Raw genomic sequence first — 22,161 nt, 5'->3', positions numbered from 1 at the left:
AGCTAAGCCATATCACCTGCAATTAGGCGTTTTTGGCATTTTTGACACCAAGCTCAGCAAATTTATTGTACCTGTCACAGGCATTGTAAGAATGACAAAAAAAAAACAAGAGAAAGTTTGGGGGATCCACCCCCGTATATTTGAACAAAAAAAGAACGTTTGTATTATGCCAGAGTAATCACTTGAGACTGAGCCTAACATACAGAACATTTGACTGACTACTGAGAGGATATGGCAGTTTTTTTAGAGAGTCAGGAGGAAGAGACAGGTCCTTAAGACCAGAAGTGGAAGTGATGAAAGCCTTTGGGGTAGTTTTCTGGAGAAGGGACTGGAAGTGTCATTAGGTGAGTTTGGCTTGTGGGGATCTGCAGAAGAAGGAAGAAAGGCATTGTACACCATGTCAACCCCTGGTCCAGCATTATCACACTCTTAGTCGAGCTCATCGACTGCTTCTCAACACACGTGTGATATCATATAAAGCCTCCAATATGGTCTTAGAAGTGCAACCTACAACAGTGAAAGAGGAGCAAAGACTTTGTGGTTTTGGTCCCTGAAATAAAACATTGAACTTTTTAATTATAAATCTTTTATCAGATTAGGACAGCTAGATTTCATTTAAATAAAGAGAGGAAATTGCCCTATTTTGATGTTAAATATTTGTCACTTTGCAAAATCACACATTAAGAAACCTATGTTGTCTTTTTGTAGGCAGTTGCCTCCAATATTATCAGCTTATGAACAAAGTTGTTGAAAAAAAATATTTTTACTTGTTTTTCAATAGTGCCAAGCCACAACATCCAGATGAAACAAAGGACACCACTTGTTCAGTTTCACAAACACTGTTATATACAGTACCTGTAGCCCTTTTACTTACGTATTTAAAAATATTTTTTGTTTTCACATCCCATTTAAATTGTATTTCTTACAGAGGAGCTGGACGCTGGACATTAAGAAAATTCTTTCACAATTGTGTTATTAATTGGTTTAATAAGATATGGGAATAAACAAGGTTTTACCCAAGATGTAAAGCTTTCAATTATTGTTAATATAAATCTTTAATTATGTGTGAATGCTAAGATATACAAGAATTAAAAGAGTAAAAGCTATACATGGTCGCCACTGTTTATCTGTAAATCTGGATTTGCATAATAATCATGATAAGCTGATACAAGTTCTAGTTAACAGGATTTTCCAGACAGATCTCCAATCATGTAACTATTAAAACTGTACTGTTTCAGTTTTAATAGGCGACAGTCATTATATGCAATACTTCACTTTAGAAGATCATTTTTAAAACAAAGTTGATTTCTACAGTACACCATTACACAAAGCATGTAGTTCAAAATCACTTTACAAGTTGTAAAAAGAAAAAATAAATAAATTAGAATAAATGAGTATAATTAATAAATAAATTAAATATCAAAAATAGTTAATAAGAATAATCCAATACACAGTTACTTAAAACAGATAGATAAGTAATGAATAGTGTTGGGTTAAACTGCTTTTTTTTTGCGGTCAAAAAAAATAAAAAACATTGAGCAAACACGTTAGAGGAACTAACCGAGAAGAGACGTCAGTCAATAGGCAGGCAAGAATCAAAACCAGAGACGTGGCGACTAAACCAAAGGGAGAGGCAAAACTCGTAATTCAGAAAAGAAAACCAAGTAGGATCAAGATCGGAGAATAAACACGATTTTTTTTATTTTTAACAAAGATTTGTAAAGGTGGCCGGATATTTCTCCTGGTCGCTATTAGATAGATAGATAGATAGATAGATAGATAGATAGATAGATAGATAGATAGATAGATAGATAGATAGATAGATAGATACTTTATTAATCCCAAGGGGAAATTCACAATTCATTATTACAGTTGCGGAAGTGATGCGGGGGTTTGACCTACCAGGGGCACGACCCCAGCAACTGCCTAGCAACCAGTTACCAAAATTGCAACTTCCAAATAAAAACAAAATGGCGTCTCTGTATTTTTAAATACTAACATAAAAATAATCAGCAACTTTTTACAAGGCATCATATACTATTGCAATTCATAACCAAAAAGATTCCTAACAATAAATAATGTTAATACATCACAACTCCTGTTTAAGGAAAATGTATCCTTCCCAGGAATAATTAATAACAATATGGTTCATTACAGAGAAGTCTGATGCTATGATCAGATGGTCAGAGAGAACAAAAAATAAAATTAAAAATTCCAGCTGGCGAGATGCTGGAGAAAATAAAGAATCTGTTGGTCAAAAGACCACACACCCCTCACTGGGCAGTAAATGTTGTTAATTGTTTTTATGCTTTGTCCTATAGATACAATGCAATAGGGCTCATCAACGGTCACTTTTTTTTTTGTTTCCTAATTTCTCATTTAATGAGAAAAAGATGAAAGAGAATAACCATTGAGCAAGAAAAATGTTTAAAATAAAGAAAAGGATAATTTTTAAGTATTATCATTTTAATATACTATTGTATTGTACTATCACAAAAACTAAATAAAGAAATGGCAAGCATTTCTTTCACAGTATTTATTTTTAATTTTGCATTTTTTTTTACTTGTATTGTCTTGTTTTTGGTTACCATATTGTTATTATGGATATACTCTATTCTGGGCTGTGTGCCACTTCTGTAATTTGGTATCTGTTGGACATATGGTCTTCATCAGCAGCTGATGCCTTGTAGATCCTAATGTTTCACTTATGTCTTTTCATCCAAAATGAGACTAGAATTGACCTCTTCTCTCAGACAGTTTACTGGAGTTAGACAAAGCCTCTATTACTGGATGTTACCACACATTTAGTAGTGATGACATATGCAAATCCATTGTTACTAGTTCTACAGGTTAGGAAATTACTATGTGGTGCCTCAGTGACAATATTTTGTTCTTTTCAAAATGTCCAAACTTTTCATGACAAAACTGCAATGCAAGTCTTAATACTATTGTGCAGAAGAAGCTAAGTTAATAATAAGTAATCCTTTTGCACGTGACAAAGGACTCCATTGTTTGCAACTATCAACATTTTGCTTCTTTTTTTGCATTATTTTGACAAAGTATGGAGTTAAACATAACATAAAACATGATTTGTGTCTATATACATGAATGTGCTTCAAGTAAATGGCGACAGTCAGTTATGGACAGTATACTGAAAGTGAGAAGCAGCTGAAATATGTAGTACCTACATACTGAAGATAAATATCTTTTTTCTCTGAAGTATCTGAATTCAGCATATAGGTCTGAGTATAGAGAGTAACTTGTCTAGACTATTGGTGTAGCACTTATCAAAGTTTAGAAGCATCGACTAAATTAAATTAATTCAACAGATTGTAACTTCAATCAGCAACAATTACGACAACACTCTCAAAATGCTCACTCAAAAGCATCAATCTCAACAGGCCCATTCATGCATTATATTTTTCATTCCAACAGATACAACCAGCACTATAATCTAATAAAGGAAATTTTCAATAGAAAAAAATCCCATTGGACCCCAGTGATTACTACACACTGGAAATAAGTTAATAGTTTGACTATAGGGGTCTTAGATTTAGTCTTGAGTGCCCAATGTGCACTCTTTATAATTGTTCAAGGAATCTGTTGTTTAATTATATGACTGATTCCTGCTCTCATTTAACTTGATTTACAAGGGCAAACCCCATAGTGTTCAATGGGCTTAAACAAGATTAGTATAACCTATTTTATTCTTTATATTTCCTATATTTTTCTATTTAAACTTTACTTTATTAAGTTATAGTGTCAGTTTTCCTGTTCCTTTGGTTACACAGTATTTTGTGAAGGTTTCTCAACAGTAGTGCAGTGTCATCTGTTAGAATGAAAAATCTAATGTGTTTCGTTATAACAGGATTTATAAAATATACAACAAATTCATTGCAAACATTAACATTGAATACATGCAACAGAGTATAACTGCTAGCTGGAAGGAATTAAACTTGTAATATATTATATAAAAGAAAAATTATATAAAGACTGATAAAGTAAGCACTAATACCATTGGAGCTCACTGACTGTCTTACAGAGGGAATTAGCTGATGTCGTGACTGCATGGAGCTCAGACTATGGTCCTGGAAGGCCACCATGTGCTCTCTGTAGCTATCATTTTGTTATTTATCAATTTGTTATTTATTTCTGCTCCCTTTTAGTTACATTGAGGACAGATTACCAGAATGGTTAATGATCTTTTCTTTTTTATTTTCTATGTTTTTCCATTTAAATTTTCCACTATCAAATTGTAGTTTTAGTTTCTCTGTTGCCAAAATTATATGTCATTTGCTATAGGATTTTCAATTGCAGTGCAAATGTTTGCAATGTGCCGTCCTTTAGAATGAAAAATTAATTTAAGTTTATTATTAACCAATACATTCCGATAGATAGTGCATTGCAAACATTAAGGCTGAAGAATGTGACTGCTGGTCAGACAGAAATTGGTTTATATACTGTATATTCCAAACATTATCAAAATAAGAAAGAAGTAAAAGCAACTCTGACACAAAAAATACAGATAATTGTGGGAGTTCAAGTATACAGCATACTTACAGTATATTTTGTTGTTATTATGGACCACCTTGTCATATACTGTTAAGATGACTAATTCCTGCTTTTAATTCAGCAGTATGTTTCTAATAATGTTTTGTTTCTACGTTCAGTTTCAAAAGTCTGAACGCAGAATTCACTGAGCACTATTATGGACCTTAATGAACTGACTATTTATTCTTCTCCAATTAGTGGACCTAACATACACTGGAGCATCTATCCATCCATCCATTATCCAACCCGCTGTATCCTAACTACAGGGTCACAGGGGTCAGCTGGAGCCAATCCCAGGGCACAAGGCAAGAAACAAACCCCAGGCAGTGTGCCAGCCCACCGCAGGGTGCGGACACACAAACACCCACACACCAAGCACAATTTAGAATCGCCAATGCACCTAACCTTCATGTCTTTGGACTGTGGGAGGAAACCAGTGTACCCGGAGGAAACCCACGCAGGCACGGGGAGAACATGCAAACTCGAAGCGAATACTAGTCTCCTAACTGAGAGGCAGCAGCGCCACCCACTGCGCCACCATGCCGCCCCAGGAGCATCTAATTCTCTGTTGGTTCCACCTGTGAATGATCAAGTGCAGGAAGAGAGGTTTAAATTGTATTTTAAAATTTAAAAGATGCATAAAAGATGTAGAAATAAGAAAACAAAAGGCACACAGATAGATTTGTATATCTAACTTAAAATTCTTTGTGCAATCAATCTGATTAAACACAATATAAATAAAATGCAGAAGCTTCTATCTGATTATAACATTTCTTAATATGAAAACCTTAGTGATCTTTAAGTACAAAGGAAAATATTGCAATTCATAAAATGCAAACTTTTCTACAACTACAGATGTTTTCAGAGCAATCCTGTCCCAAATGAAATGATGATGATTAATCAAAGATTATCAAAAAAGATAGTTATTCCTATATACCCACATTTATTTATTTTTGAGTTACCATTTTATTTAAAAAACTAAGAATAAATGGCCCAGTGCGGCACAACTCAGGACTACATTAGGCAAAGAGTAAGTTGTGATAAACTGTGAATTTTGTAAAATATTTGAGTTTAACTAAAAATACATTTTTTAAGGCTGAATTTGCCACATGCGTCATCCAAATATTCATCAGTTTCTTGATCCTACTTGAATTTAGGGTTGTGTTGTTTTAGGAATGTTTTCTAACTTTCTTATATTTGTAGCACGGCACATACATCAACGGCTTCACAGATCCACCGTGCTGGGTTTGAATCCTGCACCAAGTCATTGTTTTTTATAGGAATTTGTAAGTTTCCCTCATGTCTGTGAAGTCTTTCTTTTTGGTTATCCAGTTTTCTTCCCACATCCCTAAAGTAATTAAAGTTTACAGATCATTCCAGACTGGCCCTGTTTGTGTGTGTGATCTCCTCAGGGATGTTTCCTATGGAGCACTGTTTGCACAAAGTTAAATAAACAAATAAATAAGTAAACAAACAAACAAACAAATACATAAAAGTAATGTGACAGTAAATACATAATAACAGAAAGATTGTGAGAATAAATAATTCAGTGTGTCACAAATTATGTTTATTTCTTTGTGTATTTAATTTCTGACTGAAACTGAAACAGCACGTAAAATGAAATAAGCCCTGGAATGAAAACCATCAGTTTTACTTGTCAAATTTGAGAGGGTGGGCTCTACAAAGTGCCGTTTATTGATTGGTGAATCACCTGCAGGGTGTATTTATACACTTTACTCTACTTAGGAATCTAGTGGCTTATAAGCATGCTTAAAGTTCTGACTGTGCATGTTGGATAGAAGTTGCCTAAAATTACTATGAGACTCTGAATTCATCATTGGAAGTTTGCATCTGAAGTGTCTGCTGTAAATATGGTCATTGACGATTGAAGGTTAACGTCCTCTCTATCGACGATTTACAAATCATAAAACAGTACTCGCTGGAACCCGCCTTCTCAACGCTGAAAAGTGAAACTGGCAGTTTTCATTTAACGTCTTATTTCATGTTGTGTATGTGTCCCTGAAATATTTCTATTAAGAAATAATTAAATACAGAAAGAAATAAGCAACACAAATATATTTTCGTGGCATATTTACTCACATTTCATGTTGCTATCGTCACATTTTGTAACTATTACTTGGGAAACTCCTTTATCCAAATCAACTTACAACATCAATCCATCCATCCATCCATTTTCTAACCTGCTGAATCCGAATACAGGGCCATGGGGTTCTGCTGGAGCCAATCCCAGCCAACACAGGGCACAAGGCAGGAACCAATCCTGGGCAGAGTGCCAACCCACCGCAGGACACACACAAACACACCCACACACCAAGCACACACTAGGGCCAATTTAGAATCACCAATCCACCTAACCTGCATGTCTTTGGATTGTGGGAGGAAACCGGAGCGCCCGGAGGAAACCCACGCAGACACAGGGAGAACATGCAAACTCCACGCAGGGAGTCTCCTAACTGCGAGGCAGCAGCGCTACTACTGCGCCACCATGCCGCCCGACTTACAACATTTCAGATGCAATTGGTTATATGTCTTTTGTTTGTCCAGTTGGAGCACATGCAGCTTAAGTGACTTGCTCATGGTCAAACATTAGCAGCATTTCAACCCAAAACCCCAGAGATGAAATTTCATATTCCTAACCTCTATGCCACACTATCAACCATGGCACACTTATTTATTTATTAGTCAATACTGTTCTCCCATAGCTTCCTGCCTTTTGCTCACAGCTGCCAGAATACGCTTGGGCCTCTGTGGCTCTGAATTGAATTAAACAGGTTTGAGTGTGTTACATTATTTTATAATATACTTTATTTAGTAGATTTAGTACATTTTACAGAACTGCTTTAAAATATATTCATCCCCAGTTTTTGACAGTTGATACCTTCAGTCCCAGTTTCCATTAAAGCTCAATGTTCTTGAGTTCTGTGTTGTTACTGTATCTGTCCCTGTTGCAGTCTATAGAATCTAATTAAGTCGGAATCCAACAGAGCGTTACAAGAGGGTAAAGAAGAAAAGCGAAGGGACTACCGTATATTCTGTAGGTGGGTGATACACACCAAAATGAAGGCTCGTAATGTATCGCGACCCCCATACTTGAGGAACGCCACTGCAGCAGATCAGCTGCATGTTGAGGACTCGGCCTTCCATGTCCCTGGTGTTCTACAGTCCACTCCACGGCCTCCCACAGTCCATAGGAAGAGAAGGAGAAGAGCAGTTGTATACAATGGATGTTCAAAAAGTATCTTTACTTTTTTAAACTCTATTTATTAAGAATTTCAAACATAAATCATATCACTTTCTACACAGTCACCTTCTTTTGCAATGCAATTTTCCTAGTGTCGTACCAACTTGTTAATGCCCAGTTACTACTCCTCCCGCCTTCACTGTTTCTAACAAAAATATAAAAGAGCGGAAACCTTTTGAACGTCCCTCGTAATTGATAGATTTTTGAATTAGAACTTTCCAAATACCTCGATAATCCTGGACTTTCCATTGTTTGGCAGGTTTTGCTATCTATAGATGCAACACAGGGTGTCTCACAAGTGACCATTTCCATTGTTGTTTTTGTTTAAAAGTAATTTTGAACAGTTTATTGTATATCTGTATTTAATCTTTTTCTTGGATTAATCTCTTACTCCTTGTATTAGGGCCTTCCAAGTAAAATTAATTTGTAAACATCACAAAACTATAAGCATAACCACCCATTTTATAAAAGATAAACTCAAAATACCTCACCCATACATACTATACATATTTATAAACTTAAAAGCACAAAAGTAATATCAACTTCTTGCAGGGTCAAAACTAGTGAGAACAGATAGATGATGACTTAAAAATGGCCAATGTTGGAGCCGACCTAATATAATAAGGCAAGGCATTCTGGAAAAAAAGGAGCAACCACCGCAAAAGCCTGAATCCCAACTTTACTTCAGCCTTGACCTCGGCACAACTAACTGCCTAGTAGACCGCAGTGTTCTTGTTGGCACATACATGTGAAGAAGTTCCAAAAAGTAAAATGGGGCTGTTGCATTCAAATATTTTAAAAAAAGTAATAGAATTTTAAAATCAATTCTGAAATGAACTAGAAGCCACTGAATAGAGGTCAGTTGGTCACTCTTACAAGAGCCAGTCAATAAGTGAGCAGCGATGTTCTGCATTAAGTTTAGGCCTTGTAACAAGCCTGATCAACACCTACATACAACGAATTGCAATAGTCCAAACGAGATATTATAAAAGCATGGACGGCTTTTTCAAGATCACTAAAAGAAAGAAAAGCCTTTACCTTATCTAAAAGTCTCAGCTGCAAAAAGTTGCATTTAACCACAGAATTTATCTTTTTGTAGAGTTTGAATGAGCTGTCAAAAGTATGACCAATGACCTAATAATGTTAATCTTATTTACAAAAAATATACCTCCATTTATCACATTTGTAGTTGTTGCCTCCACCCAAACAAAACATTTTTAAAGTTAATTTTAAAATCTGAATCAATATGTTACTTTAATGCCAAAATAAATTAAAGGCAGTCAGCTTTCAATAATGTAATTTTTGCATTTCTTTAGAAAAACATTTGCTAATATCTACAAAACAATTTAAGAGTAGGTCTGTGTCACTTTTTTCATAAGTACATAATAATCATTAAATACATTTGTTCAGTTGCATAACGTGCCTGGTGTCAACACATTTCAACATCCATTAAAAACTGGTTCCTACTTGTATTTATTTCATTTTTGAGTCAAAACCTGTATTTTCTGACTGAAGTGTGCCAGCCAACCGAGAGGCTATGCAAGTCCTTGATCTTCTGGCCAATAGGTGACTTAAGGCTGCTCTTTTAATTGGGTGCTTTCCGATTTTTCCAGATACACAACTCCTACATTTATTGGCAGCAATACTGGATAACTGGACAATCGTTGACACACTATTTCAAGTTCACGTCAATAGGCCATTAGTTTAATTACAGATGAGCAACATTACAGAGATGGCAACTTCAAGTGGAAGATCAGAAATCAAAGAAAATGTAGTCATTTCTTTAATGAATCATTTCATCATAAATAGTTTATATGAAGAAAAAAAAAGAAGATTAAGGAGTTTGGATCGGAACGACCTGACTTAAGAATTCAGCAGCAGGCAAGTGATTTAGGACAAGCTTACACACAGACTTTTCCCACTCTTGTTATGACAAATGGAGTTCGCTAACTCGATGTGGTGTAAGTAATGTCTTTTTTGCTGTCTCTGTTTGCCGTTTAAAAATGTTGAGGCATTGTGGACAATGACGGGGGGTATGAAAGTAGCCATAGTCACCTATCCATCCATCCATTATCCAACCCGCTATATCCTAATACAGGGTCACGGGGGTCTGCTGGAGCCAATCCCAGCTAACACAGGGCGCAAGGCAGGAAACAAACCCCAGGCAGAGTGCCAGTCCACCACAGGGCACACACACACACACACCAAACAAACACTAGGGAGCTAGACCAATGTTTTTCAACCAGTGTGCCCCTGCACAGTGCGCCGTGAAAATGATAGTGTAGCACACTTGGGTCTGAACCTGAGAGGGGCAACTCTGCAGGTGGTCGAGACCTGTCTGAGGAGGATAGGTCTACATGGAAAAGCTGGCATTAAAGCAGCTCCATGATCGCTATGTTGTGGACACGGCACTTTGAGCACTTTAGATGCGTCTCCAAACAGCTAGAGTCCATCTGCCCTGGGTGAGTGGGCAGCAGCGAGCCTCACAGCATTGATGGGTTGTGGACATACAAGTCGCCTCTGAGGTAGAGAGGAGTTAGCAAAAGGGAGAAGCAGCTTCGAGATGCCACCAAAATGATCTCTAAGTGTGGTGCCTGTAAACGCTGATCTCTTAGCTCTTTTTTTACCAGCTTCTCTGGCAGTTCCCCCCTTTCGGGCAGTTGAGCATGTGTATGAGATATAATGTATTTGTGGTTAGTAAGAAAGTGGTGTGCCTTGGGATGATTTTAGTTAAAAAAAAGTGTGCCACCACAGAAAAAATGGCTTAGAGAAATCACTCAATTTAATGAAAAAGTAGTTAAGAAAATGTCATGCCAGAAGGAAAAAAGGGTAAAATTTATGTTCAAGGAAATATAGGTATTATGGTCCCAAAGGTAGAATAAGATTTAGGTTGGTCTTCTTTAGGTATAGTACAACACAGGTTGGGGGGTAAGTTAAGTTTTAAGATGTGGGGGTCTGTGGATCTTACAGTGTGAGCATCTGGAATAACCAGGTAGATAGATAGATAGATAGATAGATAGATAGATAGATAGATAGATAGATAGATAGATAGATAGATAGATAGATAGATGTGAAAGGCACATTATAATAGAAAAGCGCTGCTTGAGTTCAACCCTCAATTTTTTTTCACCAGCCGGCACTATAAGTTAGGGTCCCAGTCTTTTTTCCTGTTAAACAGTTACACTTCACTACATGTGTGGTTTTTAAAAGTATAGTTTTGAGCATCGTTTCAGGCAGTGTACCAAAATCTCAAATGTATGTTTTATGCAATTATAGTAAAAGAACCGTATCTTATCTCACTCACTCAAGTGACATTATTTTAAAACCACTTACCAAATCCTTATTTATATGTAATATGTCTCTTTTGCTCCAATAATATTCACATGGAGAACAATTATGTACTAAAATTAAAAATAGGAAAACGTTTGAAAGATGAATAATTTCACTTAAAATTTATTTTTCATTTATAATTACAGTGTAGAACAAAACAATGGAGAATGAAGATCACCACGTAAGCTAGATCATTTCAAACATTTTACAATACAGTACAAACAATTTTTGAAAGTGTTTTTTTTTCTTTTACTAAGAGCTCAAAAGTTCAGACCTTCATTTTCGTGCCTGTTAATCATCCCTCATTTTGCACCATAATAAGTTAATGTCATTAACAGAACTTTCCCTTTTTTCAGCGATGTTCCAGAAATAATGTGAAAATGCATTTTTATATTCAGAATGATAGAATTCACTAAAATAAAAGTTATAGCAACCACTTGCATATTTATTATGGCGTTTCTGTAGTCTAAAAATAGGTTAGTCCTCTTTCTTTTAACTATTGCATCCTAAATCATATATTATAAAATTGATTTTTTGTTTCTAAAAAGAACTACGACAATAATATAAACAGAAACTCGGATTTGTTCCTCGTGATTGAAGGAATGCATATTAACAGCGACATCATCCTATTTTAAGGTTACGGGGTTAATCGGCGTTTCTAGTTCTGCAAAGAAATCAGTGTGACCGAGGAAGAAAGCTGAATGCTGGGGGCGTGGCGTGGAAGGCAGGGGGCGTGGGAGGCCGAATCTTCAACCTACAGTCGGTGGAAACTGTGCTGCAGCACCAAAATGCCGACGTGGCTTCCTCAAGGTCTGGGAGCTTGGGTTTGAATTAGGATACGATTACTACGCCAGGTGGGGTCAGCTGATAAGGAGCCCTCGGTACTTTAACAAGAGAAAAAGAGAGAGAAAGTATTAAACAAAAGCGTGATGTGCTCTATCTTTCCGTATTTCCTTAGAGTATGTATTAATTCATGCCGAAAACTCCTTTACACCATTTATTCAGTTTTACACTATCAAGGAGAAGAGGTTAATGCAAAAACTTTAAGTACAAAGCCAGATCACAGAGGATAAACAACGGACACTATTTTATCCATGAAGCAGTTCAGAGAATTCAGATTTAAATTTCAGGCTATAGCCAAGCAATCCTAAGAAACGTTAGGGAAAAGGACTTACAGATCAATACAATAGTTTCCTCATAGCCTTTTTAATTTCTTTATTTCTAAAGCTATAAATCAAGGGGTTAATCATGGGTAAAAATACAGCGTAGGACAGAGTGATGAGCGTTCTTGCCTGAAGAGAAACTGCTTCCGATCTGACGACTGCGTACATAAAAGCGCTGGACGCGTAACAGGTAAAGACCGAAAGCAGATGTGAGCTGCACGTAAGAAAGGCTTTCCGCCGACCATCTCTGGATGCAATTTTAAGAATCGAGATTAAGATTTTCGAATAGGAAACAATCACGAACACAAATGGGAAGTTAATTCCTACTAGCGCAAGAGTAAGTCCAAGCTGGATGACTGCGCTGGTGTCCGAACACGCCAGCAGCAACACGGGGGGAAAGTCGCAGAAGCAATAAGGAATCGTGTATGGGCCACAGAATTCCAGATGAAGAGTCTGATAAACCGAGACGGCCGGGTAGCTAAAACCTGACAACCAAGTACCGCCGGCTAGGAGAATGCATGTCTTATTAGTTATAATGCTGCTGTAACGCAAGGGATTGCATATTGCGACATAACGGTCAAATGCCATCACCGCCAGCATGAAACAAACCGTGCACTCCGACGACAGAAAGACATACATCTGTAGGAAACACGCCGAAAATGAAATTATGTTGTCGTGAAGCAGGAACGCGGATAACATTTTCGGACTCACTGTTGTCGTGGTCACTAAATCGACAAGAGACAAATTAGCGATAAAAAAGTACATAGGAGTGTGCAATCTGCGGTCAGCCACGATCAGCATGATAACGCATACGTTTCCTAATAAGGTAAATACATAAATGATCAAAAATAAAGCAAACAATTCTTTTTCATAACTTTCAAGACCAGGGATTCCACCAATAATAAATTCTGTAGCTGTGATTAAAGATCCGTTCATTTGTGGCATCTGGAGGAGATAGGAAGGAGCTGTCAGAGGAAATAATAACAAGGTTAAGGTGTAGTAATCGTAGAAAATAACTCTTCAAAGCCTGCATATTTTTCAAACGTATACCAGCTATAAAACAGTTAATCAAATTCAACATGTTGAATATCAGTAGTCGAGGGGACAATATCTAATGACACTTTACCGTTAACTGAAATCAATAGTCATGGAGTTATATTAATTTGCTTCTAATTTGTTAAGAGATCACGAATACCTCCCCCGTTTTACTCAGTTACACTGTAACTGTGAATTTCAACATTCATGACAAGCGAAGCAATTCAATGTGTCTGCCATCATGAATTACTTAACATGGAATCCAGACACTTCTTTGAAAGACTAGGTTTGCCAGACGTCCCTTATATACGGGTCATGTCCCATATTTGATCATTTAGTCCCCTGTCCCGTACTGACCTTTCAGGGACACCCAAATGTCCCTTATTTAGTTCATTTTCAAATTTTATAAAACTAATATATTTTTACTACCTTCTTACGGTACTTAGTTCTAACTTTATAAGTAATTATACTTTCTTTTCTCAGATACTCTTGATGAAAATAACCCAAATGTAGTGAGGAAACTAGTGTTAGCTGCCAGTTTGTGACTTGTTCAGTTGCTATGGTTGGCTGAGGACAGCGACACTCTTACCGTTTTGCTCTCCAGCCGCGCTGCTATGCAGTTCTGGATCAGCATTGCAACATACAGTGACCGTCAACAAAGTGTGGTGTTACTACTTGCCATGGCCCACTTTGTTTCTAACTGCCTGTATTAAATAATAATAATATTTCTCTGTTGTCTGTATTAAATAAATATTTTCAAATGATTTCACTTTTACAAATTTTTTTTATCTTGTATTAAATAATTTTACTTTTGTTTTCCTCATAACCCATTTATCTTTTTAACTTATGTCTCTACCTTTCTATAATATATTGGTCTGGGTGTGTAGGGGGCATGTATAAATTTATATATACAGTATACAGTAATATAGAGAGATTTTAAGAGTGTCCCATATTTCTAATTTTCTAATCTGGCAACCCTATGAAAGACTAACATTTTAAATTAAGCATTGATACTTTATGAATATCAAATATTGTTTGCTACCTTATATCATAACATTTAAGTCATGATTTACACTGAGAATAATTGTATTACTTTTTTAATTCATGCAGTACAAATTAATATTATGTCATAAATATGTTTTTTTTCTAAATTATTTCCTTTATATTATTAATGGAGTTATTATTATATGCTTCTTCTGCAACATTTTGCTGGTACACTAAATAACATATTTAAAAATATTCAAATGTAATTACAAATAAGATGTTTGTACCAATATAGAAAAAAAAAAAGCTTGTCTTTATTTATTAACTAAATGCCATGCTTTTTATAATGCACCAATTAAGACAAGGATAGACATATTTTTAAGGGAGCTGTTACTTTAGAATGGAGTTGACTCTTACCTGTGACTTGTTCTGTGACTTGGTTAAAACAAATTCATAAAAATGAATGCAGGGTGAAGACATCCTAAAAGCCCAAAAGCCCTTCTTATCTCTTTGTTGTGCTGTGGGCAAATGAGTGCCAGTCATCACTGGGACTGAAGATCTATCCATTTATTTGTAAACCCATTTATTCCAGATAGGTGTATTAGCCCTGGGATTTATTCGATTTAAAAAGTTTTGCTTGGGCTAATTTGGATGCTAGTAGCCATGTTACAGTCACATGAACACTAAGTATCTATTAAACCATTTATGCTCTAATATACCCATTTATTCCAGATATGGATTGTGGGGCTTGAGCCTAATGGGATTAATTACAGATTTAAAAAGTTTTTTCTAATTTGGATGCTAATAGACATGAATCATACAGTTAATGAACACATAGTAACTACAAACCAAAAATTACTAAATATATGTACATATTTTATGGTTGGTATATTTACCATCTGCCATTGACCAATTATTCAGATCAATATGTCAGTATTTATTTTGTCAGTACAAATTAAGAGCATGAATCATCACAGGTAAAATTTACTCAGTGAATAAGAGGATCTACAGAAAAATCTAAAGGACTAAAAATTCATGCCTTTAGAAATGAAAATGGCAGTATTTACAGACAATAAGAGGATCTTCAAATCAAACTGAATTTTATTTGTCACATACAAATTTTACATATGGTACAATACAAAGTAAAAAGGTTTGTTGTTAAACTCCAGTGACTGTGCATCTAAGAAAAATCTAAAGGACAAAACATCAATTCATGCCTTTATAAATAAAAACAAAAATTACTATAATTAAAAATATGTGATAAATAATAAAGATAATTTAACTTAAATAACTTAATGTAAGAGAGTTAACAATAGGACACCATGTAGTTACTTTCCTTATTCAAGATGAGGATGGACTATAGATGGAAGCTCCTCCTCAGTCCCTCTGACCTGGGCCTTAGGGATATGTACAGTTTTCCTGACCGCAGCACAGAGAAGAGGCCATTGTTGGGATGGCTGGTATCACTGGTCATTTTCTTTGTCCTGGTCCTACATTGCTTGGTGTAGATGTCCTGGAAGTTAGGGAGTGCACAGCCAATGATGTGTTCAGCAGATCCTACCACTCTCTGCAGAGATTTGTGGTACCTTTGCATGCTGCTCTCAAACCAGTAAGTAACGCTACCTGTCAGGAACCTTTCAATGGTGGATATGTAGAAGTCCTTTATTAACTGGGAGAGCAACCTGAAATCCCTGAGGAATCTAAAGAGATAAAGACATTGTTGAGCATTTTTTACCAAAGTGTTCATATGTTTGGATCATGTTAGGTTCTCTGTGATATGGACAGCAAGGTATCTGATAGCACCGGAGTGCTATTAATACTGAGGTGATGGTAGTGCCTCTGTTGTTTTTTCACAAGCTCCCCAATTAGTGTTAGGGCTCATTTATACTTCACCCTCAGAACGTGTTCACATATGCATCATGGCTGCCACGCGTTCCCGGGGTTCTTTTGATGGGTTCTCTGAGCAGGTCCTCAGATATTAACGCGACGCGTGTGCAAGTTGCTGTCCCAGCAAAAAGTCGAGGGCCGCAGTGGGATAAAACTTGGAATGTGACGTCAGAGTCTCTGTTTACTATCTACATGTGACAGAAAGGTACTTTGAGGATCCTCTGGGATCGATGTGCCTGCTTCGATGTTTGATGGATGGTTCGATGTGGTGAAGCAAAATTCCAACATACAAATGCATTCGTGGTGCTTTTATATTCAAGCGTCACATATTCCCCATTGTAATGACACGATACATTTTAAAAGTCTCAGATACCATCTTCTGTGCTGTCCTTTTTTGAACCTTCACAACAGCAACAGAATGTACAGCAGTGTATCTGAGCCACAGAGAAAAAAATTAAGGACATGGTGAAAAGGTGTATTTTGTGGTTAAAGTGGAAATTTCGGCTTTAATCTCTTAGTTTAGTTTATCATTAAAGTAGGCCATCGTAAACGCAACTTAAAATCGACCCAGTTGTTAATCACTATGTGCTTCTGGGGCTTCCTCCTGACCTGACAGTAGTGACAAGCAGCAATAGATCACCACACAAAACACATTAAATGCATGATATTCCAACTCTCTGCACATTTAGAATCCTTAGATTTATACTTGATATCACTTTCATGATGAAATGCATTAAAGTATTTATGTTACATTTTAAAGATAAATCATTAGTTTCATTTAAATAATAAATACTGTTAATAATTACACACATGGGGGTGACACGGTGGGAGAGCGGTAGAGCTGCTGTCTTGCAGGGAGTCACGTCGCTGGTGTTCCCTGCTGGGTTTCCACATTGTGCTCCGGTTTCCTTCCAAAGATATGCAGATTTGGGGATTTGGTAACTCTAAAATGACGCCAGCGTGTATATGAGTTCTTGTATTAACCTTGCGATTAGCTAATGCCCCGTCCAGGGATTGTTTCTGCCTCGTGCCAAATGCTAGCTGGAATGGGCACATCCCTGGATTGATGGATTTAATCATTAAACATCCTTTTCAGAGAGGATAAGGTGTCCTCCGAATTTAATGGATGTTCCAGGCAATCTCACCATGATGATATCTCACACGGCCACCTGGTGGAATCTTTCAGGTTTATGAAAAGTATGAGCGCAAGTATGAACAGTAAAACACTTGTGTAGCAGTAGCATCCACTGGAGCTGTAAGCTGGAAGTACAACAGAGGACTTAGAACACAACCATATTGAGTGCATGTGTTAAAGGTGAATGAAAATGAATTGCAACCACCCAGTTGAACCACTTGGGGTCTGTCTGTCAGGAAGTTAAAAACCCAGTAACACAAGCAAATGTTCAGACACAGGATCTTGAGCTTGGTGATGAGCTTAGAGGAGTTTATTGTAAGTAGAAGTAAGTTTCAAGTTTGAAAAACACATGTGTGAAGGATACTCAAGAACAGAATGTAACAATAAACAGTTCAAAATAACAGAAATTGAGAAATTATGTGTATATCTTTCATGGCTAGAAAAGTATTAGCAATACAATGTTGTTGAAAAGCAGGGAAGTCATACTAGAGCAAAGGGAAAATTAAATTCCATGTTGTTAATGTCTTCTTAATACAAGGGTTCTCAACGTCAGTCCTGGGGAACCCCTGTTGCTGCAGGTTTTTGTTCCAACCAGCTTCTGTTTTTAATTAAACTCCTGGGCTAATTAAGTGAACTGATATTTGCCAAGTTCTGTGTTTAAGGATCAATATATTAATTAGAAAACTAAGTTTACTAATTAGTGCGTCTGACTCTAAAGTAGCTGCAGCCTTTGATTATTCAGTGTTGTTTGCCTGGGTGTCTGCTCTGCTCGTTTAAGTTGTCATTATTAAGATACAATGAAGGGGGAAAACTGCACAGAGAAAGGGCCAAAGTATAATGAAATTAACAAAAGAGAGTTAAGCATTTAAATCTAGAGCAAAAGCAGAAATATTTATAAATGTCTTATAAATGTAGAAATCATGCTGCTATGCTTTTCTGAATGTCGAATAAAAGAAAAAAAAATAATTAAATGAGATCAGTGTTATCAGGTGTTGTCACTGATTAGGAAACCTGCAGCCACAGGGGGTCCCCAGGACCGACGTTGAGAACCCCTGTCTTAATAGAAAAGAATCAAATATTTACATTAAAAACAATACATATTACATACAGTATGTTATACAGCATATGTAGTATTCTTTGGATTTATTTTACACTTTTTCTAAATATTTCAAATAAATGAAAAATAGGAAACATTTTTACTTTACAGTTTATATTTACTAATACTTAATAATATTGTACACACTATAGAATTTTTTATGAGGTCCACAACTATTGCATATACGGTACAAGTGACTTCTAATTTATCCATTTAAATGTGAAAGGCCTGAACTCTCTTGTCAGGCCTTGTTTTTGCCGAGTACCTTTTTTATACATATTATTACTACATCTGGTATTGTACTCATCCAGTTCCTTTAGCAAAGCCTATTCTCGCATCAACGGGCATAAGTCATCATAGTACTCTTGGTGAGATGCCAGTCCTTCTTATGGTAAACATGTACACAAACCTTTATTCAGGTCGAGGTAATTTCAGTTCATCTGTACATTCTGAAGCCAATTTCTTCCTTTCTGGGAATCAATGTCTAAACTACCTGCATCAGCACCATAGGAGTAGCTCCATTAGAGGGAATTTCAAGGACCTCCCAAAAAAACTTCGATATATAGTCTACTCATGTCCTGAGTTTGTCCCTGTCTCTCTTCAAGTTTAACTGAGCCTGGGGAACCTCAGATGTGAGGTGCTTAGGACCCAACCATAGTAAATTGCTAAGTAATCTCAAGTGGTTCAAATTACTCTAGTCAATCAGAAGCCATAAACCAATATTCTCCAATATTACCAAGCATATCACCTTGTCATAGAAAGTCGGACACTCCATAACATGAGGGATAAGCCAATCAACTTTTACCCAAGAACTTGCCTATTCTATACTTGCCTCCACTTCACTGTTTAAACCTGAGCAAGTCATTTAACCTTTCCAGGTGCCAAGTCTGAAAAAATATATATAATCCACTGTATTACAGCTCTGTAAATGTAAGGTGTCTCGGGATCATCTTCATCATGCAATGGCAATTTATAATAAAAGCTGCCATCTAAAGCTTATGGCTATGATCCTAAGTATTGGAGCAATATATTCCACCTCATGTAAAGACTGTAAGCCACTCTTTTCCAGGAATGGACAATAATGTCAGATTTGGAGGTATGGATTCATATTCCAGCTTTATGATACTTATCTTCAAACCATTTACATGCACTTTAAACAGAACGGTCACATTCTTTAGCAGACATGGATACTCATAATGTTGTTGGATAATTTGCTAGACTCAGGCATATAATAGATAGATAGACAGATAGATACTTTATCTTTAAATATTAAGCATATGTGCCTTTGTTTGGGAGACATATATGATATGTGTGCATCCTGAGAGCTGATGTTTCCAAAAGACAGACATCAAATAGAAAACACACTGCCTATAATATTTTAGAAAACAGAAACTGTCACTGAAGTCATACATAAAATTTGCAGCATTTCTGGAAATTAACTATGTATAAATATGACAGAATCAGAAAAGCACCACTGATCATCAACCTCAGCTCCAACATATTTGTTGGATTAACTTCCATATATAATTCCCCTTTAAATGTACAGGTGAAGATAGTTTTGTTTTCCTTCTGAAATCAATGTCTGGCTGTTTTATTTGTTATGACCACTTTAAATTGAATGGACTTATTGAAAACGAAGATACACTGGGCTCAAGCTAATAGCCAAGAGCATTGCATCGAGCTACTAGTTAATGCTGCAAAACTGTCTCTTAAATGATGCCTTCAAATCCGTACTAATCAACATGATTGACTATTAGCAACCTTTCCCCATTTTTTGTTCTTGTTGTAACACTTGGTACCATCTGCTATATTGTCAAAGCTTTTCCTCCACTTCAGGAAATGGTCAGAATGGCCAGAGTCTGTTTTAAAACTGGTAGGTGGCCACTTACACTAGATAGAACAGACTTTGACTACATAAGAAGGGCAAAACAATAATGAACTGATTTTCATGTAATTGTATTCTGGTTTGTTACTTTGTCTTATTTATTTTGCCCTCTGATATTAAACAGTTGACATGCAGTGTTACAGATTTGAAATCAGAGCTGGAATTTATTTTATACAGTATATCATTTTTCTGTTGTATATAATTAATGCATGTGTTTTATAATTTATTGGTGTTGCATTTGGTGCTAGTTTGTACATTTTTCTTATTTTATGATTTTTGTTTTTTATTTTCTTGTAGCCATTTTCTTGTCAATTAATCCATTTTGCTACTCTTTTTCCTAGAATCAGGCCACTTTCATGTTGCTAATATATTTTGCGCCTCCCCACAATGCCATTTTTGTGTATATTGGTTTGTTTAGTAGTTGTTTTATGGTTGCTATGAGGTGACATCCAAGACTGCACACTGTGTAACATCACGGGTCATTATGTGTAAAAGTTGAAGGTTTCAATTTCTAAATGATCCTTGTTTGTAGGTGTTTCTAAAGACAAATATAATCACATGTAGGTTTTTGGGGTTTGGGCAAAATTTAGTTTCTGAATTTGGGTACCACCTTAGATTTTCAGTTTTGACGCTAGGTTTCTGAATTTGCTGAAACGACTTCTGACTTAGTGACGACTCCTATTTATCCTTCTTTTCTTTGCCCTTGTGGCATGCATTTCCCCTCATGTGGCACAGCAGTTGATTTATAAGACATTTATCATTTTTTAAAATATCATTTACACACAAACGGGTCTTTGTACCATTGCAGGTATGAATCCCCACTGGAAAATGATGTATCAATTATAAATGTTCTCTTCTTCATTAACTAGTGTGCCAAGAGATCTCAGATTTATTTCATACTGTAGTAAAATGAAAACAGAAGTGTTATCTTTTCAACATAAAGGTGTGAATGCTATAAAATATGTATTTTCCAGAAAATGTTTATCAGGTAAATGTAATTTTTAAGCAAATTGAAAACAAATATTACAACACCTTATTAGTTAAGATAGAGTACTCTTTTAAGAGTATTACTATTATTTAAAGATCCATCCATAAAGAGCCAATCCCAGGGCACAAGGCAAGAAACAAACCCCAGGCAGTGTGCCAGCCCACCGCAGGGTGCGGACACACAAACACCCACACACCAAGCACAATTTAGAATCGCCAATGCACCTAACCTTCATGTCTTTGGACTGTGGGAGGAAACCAGTGTACCCGGAGGAAACCCACGCAGGCACGGGGGGAACATGCAAACTCCACGCAGGGAGGACCCAGGAAGCGAATCCTAGTTTCCTAACTGAGAGGCAGCAACACCACCCACTGCGCCACCATGCCGCCCCAGGAGCATCTAATTCTCTGTTGGTTCCACCTGTGAATGATCAAGTGCAGGAAGAGAGGTTTAAATTGTATTTTAAAATTTAAAAAGTGCATAACAGATGTAGAAATAAGAAAACAAAAGGCACACAGATAGATTTGTATATCTAACTTAAAATTCTTTGTGCAATCAATCTGATAAAACACAATATAAATAAAATGCAGAAGCTTCTATCTGATTATAACATTTCTTAATATGAAAACCTTAGTGATCTTTAAGTACAAAGGAAAATATTGCAATTCATAAAATGCAAACTTTTCTACAACTACAGATGTTTTCAGAGCAATCCTGTCCCAAATGAAATGATGATGATTAATCAAAGATTATCAAAAAAGATAGTTATTCCTATATACCCACATTTATTTATTTTTGAGTTACCATTTTATTTAAAAAACTAAGAATAAATGGCCCAGTGGGGT

General features: G+C 36.2%; 1 protein-coding gene across 1 annotated transcript; it reads right to left on the bottom strand.

Annotated features, from left to right (window-relative positions):
• Window positions 1-12,321: 12,321 nt before the first annotated feature.
• LOC120524566 (olfactory receptor 6Y1-like) lies at window positions 12,322-13,242 on the bottom strand. Its single transcript, XM_039746398.1, has one exon. The coding sequence runs from the start codon at window positions 13,240-13,242 to the stop codon at window positions 12,322-12,324; it is 921 nt and encodes a 306-aa protein (XP_039602332.1).
• Between the last annotated feature and the right edge of the window lie 8,919 nt (window positions 13,243-22,161).

This window comes from Polypterus senegalus, chromosome 2 (assembly GCF_016835505.1).
Source record: "Polypterus senegalus isolate Bchr_013 chromosome 2, ASM1683550v1, whole genome shotgun sequence".
Classification (NCBI taxonomy): Eukaryota; Metazoa; Chordata; class Cladistia; order Polypteriformes; family Polypteridae; genus Polypterus; species Polypterus senegalus.
This window is presented reverse-complemented; position numbering and strand designations above follow the sequence as displayed.

Coding starts and splice junctions, on each gene's coding strand:
- LOC120524566 (XM_039746398.1), bottom strand. CDS start 13,242: ATGAACGGATCTTTAATCACAGCTACAGAATTTATTATTGGTGGAATC.